This window comes from Physeter macrocephalus, unplaced genomic scaffold, assembly GCF_002837175.3.
Source record: "Physeter macrocephalus isolate SW-GA unplaced genomic scaffold, ASM283717v5 random_683, whole genome shotgun sequence".
In the NCBI taxonomy this organism is placed as follows: Eukaryota; Metazoa; Chordata; class Mammalia; order Artiodactyla; family Physeteridae; genus Physeter; species Physeter macrocephalus.
In genome coordinates, this window is record NW_021145993.1 from 20,425 (window position 1) to 32,123 (window position 11,699).

Consider the following 11,699-nt stretch of genomic DNA (forward strand, 5'->3'; position numbering starts at 1 on the left):
GAGTCTAGACCAGACTTCAGGGAGGCCAAGAAGTTGCAGCAAACGGGGCTGGATTGCTACTAACCAGTAGATCGTGTAGGCCTCTGCTTGAGCTGGGTCTTGGATATTTGGTTCATTTAGAAGTTCCTGTATTCCTAATAAGATCTGCGTAAGAGACAAAACAAGCACAGCAAGGTGGGAGGCCGGCGGGCTGAAAGGCAAACTTTCCCGGGATGGAGGACCACTGGCCCTAGGGCCCTGAAGGGTGGAGGGAGCTCGCACTCCATACCTGCTTAATTGTGATGGCTGGCCTCCAGTCCTTGTCCTCCTCCAGGATGGACAGGCAAACTGTGCCCGAGGGATACACGTTTGGATGAAATAACGGTGGTTCAAACTTGCCTGGAGCAAAGGGAATGAAAGAAACATGTTTCTGGTGGCAGGTGTCTTCCTACCAAGTAATGTCCTGCCCCGACGCTGCCTCTCCCCCTACACTGGGGCACCTGGCTGGTCACCAGGCACCTGGCCAAGAACTACTTAGAAAAACGAAACTGGCCCAGAGGTGGGAGGAGTAAGCAGCCACCTTCCTGACAGACTCAGAGGGGAAGCCATGTGCTCCCAGGACCCCACCCGGGGTGGCTGGCATTCAGAGCACAGAGCCCCGGATGGCTGCCCCCACGTCCTCCCAGCCGGGCTGTGGCCTGACTCAGGAAGATGGGAAGGGGCCGCTGCAGCAGGTGAGGAGGGACCTGCAGGACAGCCAAGGGCAGAAACTCAGAGGCCCTTCCAAACAAGTGGCCATTTTCAAAGCAGATCATCCTGCTTCAAAACAGAGGCTTTTGACCCCACATTCTTTCTTCAAAAACAAAATAACACAAAGCAAAAAAGGTTAATTTTCTTTAAAAAAAGAAAAAAAAAAAGAAAAAGAAAAAATACATGTAGGAAATTTGAAAACATAAAAGAGCAGAGAGCAGGAGGGACTTCCCTGATGGTCCAGTGGTTAGGACTCTGCGCTTCCACTGCAGGAGACGTGGGTTCAATCCCTGGTTGGGGAACTAAGATCCTGCATGCCTTGTGACACTGACAAAAAGAATAAAGGAAAAAGGGGGAAAAAAAAAAAAAACGCAGGAAAAAATTGCCGTAATGAGCCCCACCCAGGGTCCATTAACTCACCTAACGTGTTAGTGTTTTCCTCTCATCTGGGCACTTTCCCCCTTTCTCTTATCTTTAAAACATTATTTAATTATACCCAGAAAAGTTCATCAAGTGTAGTACACTTGATGAATTACCAAAAATGAACACACCCACTCATACCAACAGCTTCCAGAAAACTCCCTCCCTCAACTGCCTCATTATCCCAACTTGTACACCCGCCCCGCCCCCAGACCAGGACTCGCGGCTCTACACCCAGGGGTCAGTTTGCACCTTGCTACCGCACAGGCCTCGCTGGGAGAAGCTGCCCATGGACTTGCCCACCCCACCGTAGGTGCACATGTGAGCTACTACGACTGAAGCTGCAAACATTCCTGAACGTGAATTCTAGTGCACGTATTTCAACACGAAAATGCTGGATCGCAAGGTGTCTGTGTTGAACCTGAGTAGATACTGCTAATTTCCACAGCGGCTGTACCAACTTACATGCCGCCAGCAGGGTCTGCATGTTCCCACGCTTTGTGACTTTGCCAGCCCCTGGTAGTGTCAGCCATGGAATTCAGCCACCCTGATGACAGTGGCTGCCTCTCATGATTCTGATTTGCATTTCCTTTCACTCCCTGCGATGCACTTGCTGCTTCTTTGGAGAAGCTCTTCTTTAAACCTCTCACACACTTTTCTTGTTGACTTGCAGATACTCTTTATATACGCAGGACACAGGCCCTTTGTCAGTTATTTGTCTCCCAGCAGCCCCCAGCCCCTCACCCCCGTCTCAGGTCACTGGCTGCCTTCCCTCTGCACCAGGTCACCCTCCTGACTCCTAACACTGCCATCACATGGACTGCTGACCTCCACAAACGGAACCTGGTCCAGCTCCTTGGCTTCAGGGAGACTCATTCATGTCACGAACACTCATAGACTCTTCCTTCTCTCTGCTGCAGACTGTCCCACTGTTCATCTGTCCGTTCTACTGTGAACAGACACCTGCGCTGCCCCCAGCTTTTTCTGGACACACACCACCCAGGCCTTTCGGTGTGCACACTTGCACTGGGTCTCTCCTCAGTGAACAGCCCATCCCAGGGCAGGCGTTAACTGTGGCCTCAGTAGACAAACCGAGAGCTTTCTGAGGGAAGTGCTCTCTAGAGCTGGGCCCCTCCCTCCCCACTGCCTGCCTGTTCCCGCTGGGTTGTCACTTGCAGTGTCGGGTGATGAGGTCAGGCACCTTCCCCTGTGCCCACTGGCTGGGTGGAGAGCCTCTTTTGTGAAGGGCCTGAGCTAATGGCAGTCTGCCGTTTCTCACTGAAGTGCAGATGCTCTTGATCTGTTTGGAACGAGAACTGACAAACACATCCCATCTCTCTCCTCCTCACTCTCACTGGTGTCTCCTGGTGAGGAGATGGTCTTGATTTAAATGCAGTCCAGCTCATCCTTTCTCTCCTTATGGTTAAAGTGCTCTCAGCCCGCCCACGTGATGGAGAGATCCTCCCATCTCCTCCACAGCTGTACTTCCCACTGGGCACCAAGATCCGCAGGAGAGCGAGCTCTCCTTCCACTGGGCCCCCCATGCCTCCCAAAGTCACCTCTGTCATCAGCCAAGCTTGTATACGGCTGGCCTCTCTGGACTCTGCCTTGCAGGCCTGCGTCTCAGTGTCCCTGCAGCAGGTCTCAGCCCGCTTTCCACCTTGCCGTCCTACGGGTCTGGGTGCTCTCCTCACCCAAGCAGCCTCAGCCTAGGCCTCACAATCCCCCTCCGCAGATCTCCAAGGGCATGGCTGTTCTCAGCACCCTGCATTTCCTGCATGTTAGAGTCTGCGTGACAGTTTCCAAAAAAGTCTGCTTGTGTTGTGACTGGGATCACGCTGAACCTGCAGAAGAGCTGGGAGAGAATAGGCACATGCACTCACAGTCTTCTGAGCTGTGCACACAGCCTGTCCTGCCAGGGATCAAGGCTGCCCCTGATCCTTGCAGAAACGTCTGATCATTTTCAGCAGAGAGGTCTTTTTTTTTGGCCAGGCCTCGGGGCTTGTGGGATCTTAGTTCCCTGACCAGGGATTGAACCCACGCCCTTCGCAGTGCAAGTTGGACCAGAGAATTCCCTTTTAAATTTATATTTGTTTTATTATTTTTTTGGCTACATTGGGTCTTAGTTGCAGCACGTGGGATCTTTGTTGGGCATGCAAGATATTTCGTTGCAGCATGCAGGCTTCTCTCTAGTTGTGGTGTGCGGGTTTTCTCTCTCTAGCTGTGGCACGCGGGCTCCAGAGGGTGTAGGCTCTGTAGTTTGCGGCACGCAGGCTCAGTAGTTGTGGTGCGCAGGCTTAGCTGCCCCGCGGCATGTGGATCTTAGCTCCCTGACCAGAGTTCAAACCCATGTTCCCTGCATCGGAATGTGGATTCTTTACCACTGGACCACCAGGGAAATCCCCCCTCTTTTAAATTAAATTAAAAATTTTGTGAATTAGTCTTTTATTCAGCAATCTTAAGACTCAGAGAAAGATTGTCTGCAGCCTTGTCTTCCAGTTCTTCTGCTGAGATTTCTTTTTCTTGCCTGGCTCTATCTTCTTGGAATTCCAATACAATGTAGACTAGAAGTGATGAAAGTAGCTACAATGTCTCATTTCTTGATTAAAGATGTTCTTTTTTAAAAAAATTAACTAATTTTTTTTGGGCAGCATTGGGTCTTTGTTGCCGGCACGGGCTTTCTCTATTTGTGGCGAGAGGGGGCTACACTTTCGTTGCAGTGCGTGGGCTTCTCATTGTGGTGGCTTCTCTCGTTGCAGAGCACGGGCTCCAGGCACGCAGGCTCCAGAGTGCAGGCTCAGTAGTTGTGGCACATGGGCTTAGTTGCTCCACAGCATGTGGGATCTTCCCAGACCAGGGATCAAACCCATGTCCCCTGCATTGGCAGGCAGATTCTTAACCACTGTGCCACCAGGGAAGTCCCTTATTAAAGATATTCTTTAAGGTAATACCTGTACGTGGCAAAAAAAATTCAAATAGCAAAGAACCACCCCAAATGAAACAAGTCTCCATCCCAGTGGTTAACTGTTACGTTTTAGAAATTCTTCTGGTTGTGCCTTTATAACAGACATCTTGAATTACTGACCACCAGAGTGAACGCTGACACAGTCTTGGTGCCGGGGGCACTCTTCACATGCTGGGGCATGCGTTAACACACCCAATTAACCAGACACAGATAGCATTTGCTGATTTCCAGCTACAAAAGGGGAGGGACCTGGGGCCCCTTCTGAGTTTTGCTGAAATGTGTTCCGACAGTCTGGCCATAGCACTATCTCAGATGCAGCCTCAGCCCTTTCTTCCTGCCGCCTTCTCTGGAGACTTCAGCACGCTATCCACCCAGGGTGCACACGCTGCATCACATAAGTATCAAATTCTAACAGGCAACAAAACCCTCTGCGGGGTGAGGCTCTGGACCGCGGTCCTTCTGCACGTCCACCCCATCCAGGGCTGGAACTTGGTGGCACTAAGGGCCCACCTCCCAGTGATGAGAGATGGGATTCTGGGTCTGAGACTGGGCCTATTATGTGCACCTCCAGCCACTGGGGGTACAAACAGACTCAAATTCACAGCCAGCCCCAGGGATCAGAGTCCCTGGAGCCACCCCAGGAGCACAGCAGGACATAACTGAAGCTCCACAGGCCCAAGCTCTCTGAAGAGGACCTTAGATCTCTCTGCTGCAACAGGCAGAAGCCAACCGACTTCTGAGGACTGCGTTCTACTTACATTTCGGAGGTGAGGATGGATAATCATCTTTGAACAGCATCCGTAGTTTAAACAAGCCTCCTTCCCACGGAGTCTGTTGGGAAATAAAACTGTGATCAGGTGTGCTGTGGGCCTCTGCGGCGGGCTGGGCCCAGGAGGGGCAAGGAGCTTGCTCCGGCTGCACCCCAGGATGGTGAGGGCCCCCCAGAGGCAGCTCCTAATGGCTCACAGCCCACCACCAGGACTGTTGGGGCCTCCATGACCCCCGAGTTGGAAAGGGGCTTCCCTGGAGAGACAGGAGGCCCTGGGGGGCACCCCCCGACACTGAGTGGGTACAGAGAAGACTTGGCGGGGGACTCCCCTGGGGGGGCATTCTGCGAGGCTCCTCCCTCAGGTCCCATGGGCAGGCAACCTCCCAGTTCCACGGCCCAACACCCCTCCTCACCTGCCACCCCCAGGCCTACTCATGCTGTATGTTTACAACCAACCATGGGTAGGAGAAAATGGAGACGATGAAGCCCTGTCATCACCCAGACACCTCAGGAGTCTCCTCCTTCCTTCCAGTTCACCCAAGAAGAGACCCTCCCTCCCAAATGCTTCCAACGTGCCAGTCCTAACGGACCCAGGCACACTCAGGTGAGCGGAGGAGGCAGCATCGTGGCCCATGAGTGCAGGACACGCGGGGCCCCACATGGCTGTCTTAGGTGGCTGATGCCGGGCCTCTGTGTCTAAGGATCTGCAGGTGCCCCAGACTCAAGACCCACACCCCCTGCACCCCAGAGCATTGCCATGTCCGGGCTGCTTGAACCTCAGCCCCCCTCCACCCTCTCCAGGGCTCCTCCTGCTCCTGGGACGTGGCAGGGGGGGCTGCATGACGCCACCCCTCCCCATCTGCTACAGCCCAGCTCCTTTCTGAATTAAGACTGCCCGGAGGGCCACATGTCACCCTAACCTTGTCCCCCTGGCCAGGGGATGGGACCACGGCCCGCGTGACCATCACAATCATCACACACACTTGAACCTGAGTCCTTCTGAAGGGGGGCAGCCCCTCTTACCCCCTTCTTCCCGGGAATGGCGCACTCCCAGTTCATGAGGTTCATCGTGCCGTCGGGATTTTTTGTTGGGACGGCCACAAAACCCTGAGAGGAAACAACACAGGGCACATCAGTGCCGTGGCAGCTGGTTCCCTGCTCCTGGGATAAACCCGCCAGCATCAGCCCAGAGGCCAAATGGCCGACCCGCAGGGACCTGATGTTCTTGTCAAGGGGAAACCATCACCCTGCCACACGCAGAAGTAAAGCTTTCCTTACAAACGGGTGGTCTTTTCTCCAAGCTTTCCTCTCCTGGGCGAGTCTGCTGAGGGCGATCCCCGACATGTTTGCGTCCCTAGAAGAGACGGGCAGAGTGTGCGATGAGCACTGGCAGCCATGGGCCCTCTGCCCCCTCACCCCATGCCCGGCCCAGCCCAACAGACTCGCTTCCAAGAAGCAGGGAAACCAAGGTTCCCACCCGGACCCACACGCCACTCTGGACAAGCTGTAACGGCTCCCCCGACCCCGGGGCGGGGGTGGGGGGGGGGGCGGGGCACTCCCAGCCTCCTCGTGCAGGCAGCTCACCAGGGAAGAGGGAGCGGGTCTCCCATCCCCAGGCCCCCATGGCATGCGCTGTGACCTGCATTTCATGGTGACACAGAGCTCCAGAGAAGCAAAGCCCCAGGCCCAAGTCACACAGCTGCCAGGTGCTGTGTGGGGAGGGGGCGCCGTGCACTCCCAGCAGCCACCTGCCCACTAGCCCTGCCCTCTTTGTCCTGTGGCACCCGCTGGAGTGACAGGGACCCCAATTCCACCAGACTCTGTAGCAAAGGCAGGGACAAGATGGGGACGTCCAGAGCACGGGCCTGAGACCTGGGAGGGGCAGTCACCGAACACTCCCCTTTGCCGGTGCAGTGACGTGGGGGTGCTGGCAGCCCTCCGGCCCAGAATCGGGGGCTCAGAATCTAGACTCAGGCCCGGCCAGGAGGAGAACCCTGATCCTGGAAGGCAACCAAGAGGAATGCAGCCCTGGGCAGAGAGCAGTTTAACCATGCAAGGGGTGGGGGCTGCACAAGTCCAGAGGCAGCACCACCCTCCACCAGCATCCCACAGACCCACCTGTCACCAGACCTGGGGGTTCGGGCCTTCCCTGGCCCCTGCCATTTTCTCATCCTACAGTCCCACCCTAGGACCCGCTGCCACTCCGCCTGTTGTGAGTGGGCCAAAACCTGTCTCCCAGTGACTTTGGGAAAGTCAGCAAAAGGGGGAGCAGGCCCTGCAGCCAAGCTACTCAAACTCCTGGTCTCTCCCGAATATCGGCTCCCCTGAACCTCTGGACCACAGACCCTCAGGGCTTGGCGGCATCAGCCATTCAGATTCATTGCCCGGAGCTGTCAGCCCATCTCCCAGGTGCTGCTCATGCAGCACGCAGACCAGGCATGTGGCACTCTATCGTAACCCCTGCTGCCCTCAACCTCCTTCTGCCCACGAGAACGCGACCCTTAGGGACTTCCCTGATCCAGTGGTTAAGAATCTGCCTTCCAATGCACAGGACGCGGGTTCGATCCCTGATGAGGGAACTAAGGTCCCATGTGCCGTGGGGCAACTAAGCCCACACGCCACAACTAAGACCCGAAAACTTGCTGGAGAATTTGACCCCAAGTGTGTTTGCTGGTCTTCAGAGTCCATGGGAACATTAAAGATACCCTGAATCAAGTATTTCCAATAAGCAAGCCTTTAACAAGACCGAGGAGAGTGTATCCTACACGTGCATGGCCGGTGGCTTGCCCCCACCCTGCAGGCTTGCACTGGAGGGCCCGGGGACAGGCCCCCTCTGCACCTCTGGCAGGGAAGAGGTCCAGCACCTCGAGTTCCCTAGGACAACACGGGGCACCCTCTGCAACCACAACACGGCTCTCAACCAGGCACAGAAGAACAAATTTCTGCCAAAGACAGAACTGGAAACCAGCCGTGCTTCCCAGCTGTGCTGGCCCTGACCCAGAGCTGGGGACCACCAAGCCCGTTTTAGACCTGAGAAGGGAAGATCAGAAGTAACCTGCTCACTGAGGGAGGAGCCTCAACTCAAACCCAGGGGGTCTTCCCACTCCCGGCAGGAGGGCTGCTCCTCTCTGCAGCCCCTGCCTCATAATCACTCCTGCAGCCCCCTCCCTTGGCTCAGGCTGACCCCCAAGTGCTCCAGCAATCCAAATCAAAACCTTGTCCCAGCATCTGCTGGGACACTCTGCCCCCAGGCCTCAAACAACACAAACACGCCCACGTTCCTGCAGGAGAAGTAGGATCAGGTCAACAATGCAACAGCAGACCAACCGATCAGTGGGGCCCTGGGCAGCTACCTCACTGGGCGCCGGTTACAAGGGCACGTCCCCAGGCCCAGTGGCCCCATGGAGCCAGGAACTCTGCGGGGATCTGGCTCTTGGACGACTCCCCAAGAAGTAAGCATAGCGGGGGTGGGGGGGTGGGGCGGGTTTGGGATGGCCACCGCAGCCTCCAGCATCACCCAGGAGCCCAGGTCTCAGGAAGTGGGGTGAGTTACTGCAAAACACCAGAGCAACGGGATGTGGTGTGTCATCAAGAAACACATATACATGTCATCATGAAAAAAAGCGAGGGTCAAAAATCAAAGCCCAGGCTTCCCTGGTGACACAGTGGTTAAGAATCCGCCTGCCAATGCAGGGGACATGGGTTCGAGCCCTGGTCGAGCACATGCCGCGGAGCAACTAAGCCCCTGCACCGCAACTACTGAGCCTGCACTCTAGAGCCCGTGCTCCACAAGAGAAGCCACCACAATGAAAAGCCCGCACACAGCAACGAGGAGTAGCCCCAGCTCGCCACAACTAGAGAAGGCCCGCGTGCAGCAACAAAGACCCAACACAGACAAAAATAAATAAAATAAATTTATATATATTAAAAAATCAAAGCCCCCCACTCAGCAGGCATGGTGACAGGAACTGTTGCCCTGGCGGCACTCTGACCCGAGCACACCTTCTAAAAGGCTATAACCCTGCCCAACCTCAAGATTAAGTCCAAGACAAGTAACACCAGGCCTGCACCCAAAACAGAATTTCTCTTTGCCACCCACCAACCCCAGAGCTCTGGTCTGCCCGCTTCCTCCCCATCTGTGGACCCGACCATCAGGAACATGTCTAGGATTTCCTTCCCTGGATGGCACACCTCTGTCTGCTATTTTCACTCATTCATGCAACATAAACTGAGGAACGGTTTAAGTGTCGCTGCCCAAACAGATGACATGGAGAGAAGTGCTAGGTGCCAGAAGACACAAAGCAGGACAACTATGAGACAGGCGGCACTTGGGTCCTAATGGTGGTCAGGTGGCCGCCTGGACACAGCCTGCAGCAATGGGCTCAGTGCAGGAACATAAAAAAGAGCCGGAAGGGTGGGCACTGGTCCTGAGGGTCTGGGATTGCCCGAGGGAGGCGGGGAGACGCAGGGGATCAGGGCACAGGAGAGCGCCAGCCGCTTTTGTCTTTAAGACTCTCTCTTGTCGGAGGCTAGGGCAGTAACCCCAAAGTCTGAAAAACCTTCATTCCTGAGACTTTCTCAAAGCCTTCAAATGGCTCTTCTAAATAGAACTCAACCCCACCTCATCCCCAGGGCTGGTGGGAACGACCCCCCCACAGGGGGCTTGAGGGATGTGGAGGATGTCCACAGCAAGCCCCTCACCAGCCAGGGCAGAGCACGCAGCATAGGCTGGCGGCCACCTCTGAACTAATGAACGCAGAAGTTCAGCAGCAGAAGACAAGCAGCTGGCGTGAGGTTCCTGAGTCTGCGCTCGGCCAGGCATCAAGACTGGTTTCTGGAGCCCCAGGGCAGCACTCTGGATGCCGAGGATCTGTGGATTCCGAAATGGGCAAGCCAGCACTCGGACGGCTCTGGAGGGGCAGGGCTGGGCCAGGACGCAGGACAGGCCAGCAGGGCAATCCTGAGCACCGCCTGTCTGCTGACAGCGTGCCAGGACCCCGCCACAGGCCACCTCGTCTGCTAACAACGGACAAAGCTGCCTCTGCAGGCCCTGTCCAAGCACCAGCTGTGGCTGTCTCAGGTGCAAAAGGTAATGGGGGGGGTCCCCACAGGAGTTCCTGCAGCCCCTTCCTTAGGGGTGCCAATGGACCAGAGCGGGAACCAAAAAGACCGCTTCCACCACCAGGGCAAACAGCCACAGGTGCACACCTGCACTGTCCCAGGCAGAGATCTAGCCTCCTGCTCCCCAGGAGAAAACGGCCAATTTGGTACATTTTAATTACAACATGGAGCCACTCCTTCAGAATCCCACTTAGGATCGAATGTGCCTTTCCCAAACGACAGAGAGACACTTAAGGAACAGTAAAGTGTTACTAGACACTTTAGAACAGCAAAATTATAAGATATGAAAATAAGGTATCTAATCTACGAACTGCTAGAGACAGCCTGCAGGGGAGGACCCGGGTTCTCCAGGGAGACCCTGGAAATCTGCCGGCATCTTCTTCCAGATCGGGCTGTACTTGAATCCGCTCTTCTAGTTGACAGCACAGACTTCAGAGCCACTTACTGGCCGCACATGTGGGCAAGTGGCTTCTCTCTCCCACCCTCAACCTTCTCACCTGTAAAATGGACAACAGCACTGTGACCCCACAGGTTGGCCGGGGATGAAACTGATAAAGGATCAGCAGCCCTGGATGGGTCTTTTTCACCCAAACGCAAACTCCCCAGGAGAAGGCGCTGGCTTCACCTGATGCAGGCACCCTGCACTCAGGAGACACTCCAGACCAGTTGCAGTTCCCTGTTCTTTCCTGACATTACTTCCCAGGACCCCAGGCCGTATCTGAAGCAAGGGCCCAAACCCCCAGCAAGACTCACCAGACAAAGGTGCAACAAGATACAGAATTCACGCCTAAACCACCCGAAAGGCCATAAACAAGTCAGGACGAACTTGGGATCCATTTCCCTTTTCTGTTGGGTAGGTTTTCTATCCAAAGGCACGGTTTCCTTAAGAGCAAGAAACATTTAGCACTACTGGCTTTAAAAAGAGACCAACAAAAGCCAGCTCCGCAAACACAGAACAGTAACTTTGCTAACTGAGGAACTAAGCTTATTTCCGAATCATACAAACCAGACCGGTTAATTCCGTGATCTAGGGGCAGGTGCTGGCCGTTACCATGATCCCAGCTAATCATTGCCTCGCCTTCCTCCTACTCGCCTAACTACCAGTTCCAGCCTCCGTGCAATTGGTACAAAGCAGTCTTGGGAGGACATCTCCCCGTTAAGGGGAGCGCTAACACTCTGTCCCACCAACTGGGAGCGGAGCTCCGGAGGCGCAAGAGCTCAGACTTGTTTTCATTTCTAGGCATCACACGCCACCCCCCAAACGCGCCCGCGCTTCTGCAGCGCGCGGCTTTACACTCTTTGTGCGGTGCGTCCTCTCCCGGGCTGGAACGCGCCACAGGTTCGCGCGCACACCTTGACCCCGGAAACGCTCCGCCTTGGCGGAGAGCTCGGCGCTCCTGTCACCGCGGCCCGAGCGGCGGGCGCCGTCTGCGGCCCCGGACGCGACCCGCGCGCTGCGACCTGCCCGAGCGCGCGCCCGAGCAAACGTTCCCAGCCCCCCCCGGGCCGCGACGGGCCGGGGCTCGGGCCGCGGGCCGGTGAGCCCAACGGGCCGGCCCCCGCCACGGCGTCAGCAGCCCGGGGCGGGCCGGTTCCCGGGAGCGGGCCGGGCCGCGGGTGGAAGGCGCCCGCCCGGCCGGGCCCGACGGCGGCGGAGGCCGCGGCCCGCCGAGGCCTGGCCCCCGGCCCGTCCGC

General features: G+C 56.0%; 1 protein-coding gene across 1 annotated transcript in view; it reads right to left on the reverse strand.

The window, feature by feature from the left end:
- Positions 1–48: 48 nt before the first annotated feature.
- The window catches only part of LOC102973769 (SUMO-conjugating enzyme UBC9-B), a gene marked incomplete at its 3' end in the record, with an annotated part of 12,114 nt that continues 463 nt past the window's right edge, over positions 49–11,699 (reverse strand). The window contains exons 2-6 of the mRNA XM_024123328.3: positions 6,162–6,237; positions 5,907–5,990; positions 4,873–4,945; positions 269–378; positions 49–144 (exon numbers count right to left, since the gene is read on the reverse strand). Coding sequence (XP_023979096.2) covers positions 49–144; positions 269–378; positions 4,873–4,945; positions 5,907–5,990; positions 6,162–6,227 — 429 coding nt within the window. The remainder of the gene's footprint in view (positions 145–268; positions 379–4,872; positions 4,946–5,906; positions 5,991–6,161; positions 6,238–11,699) is intronic.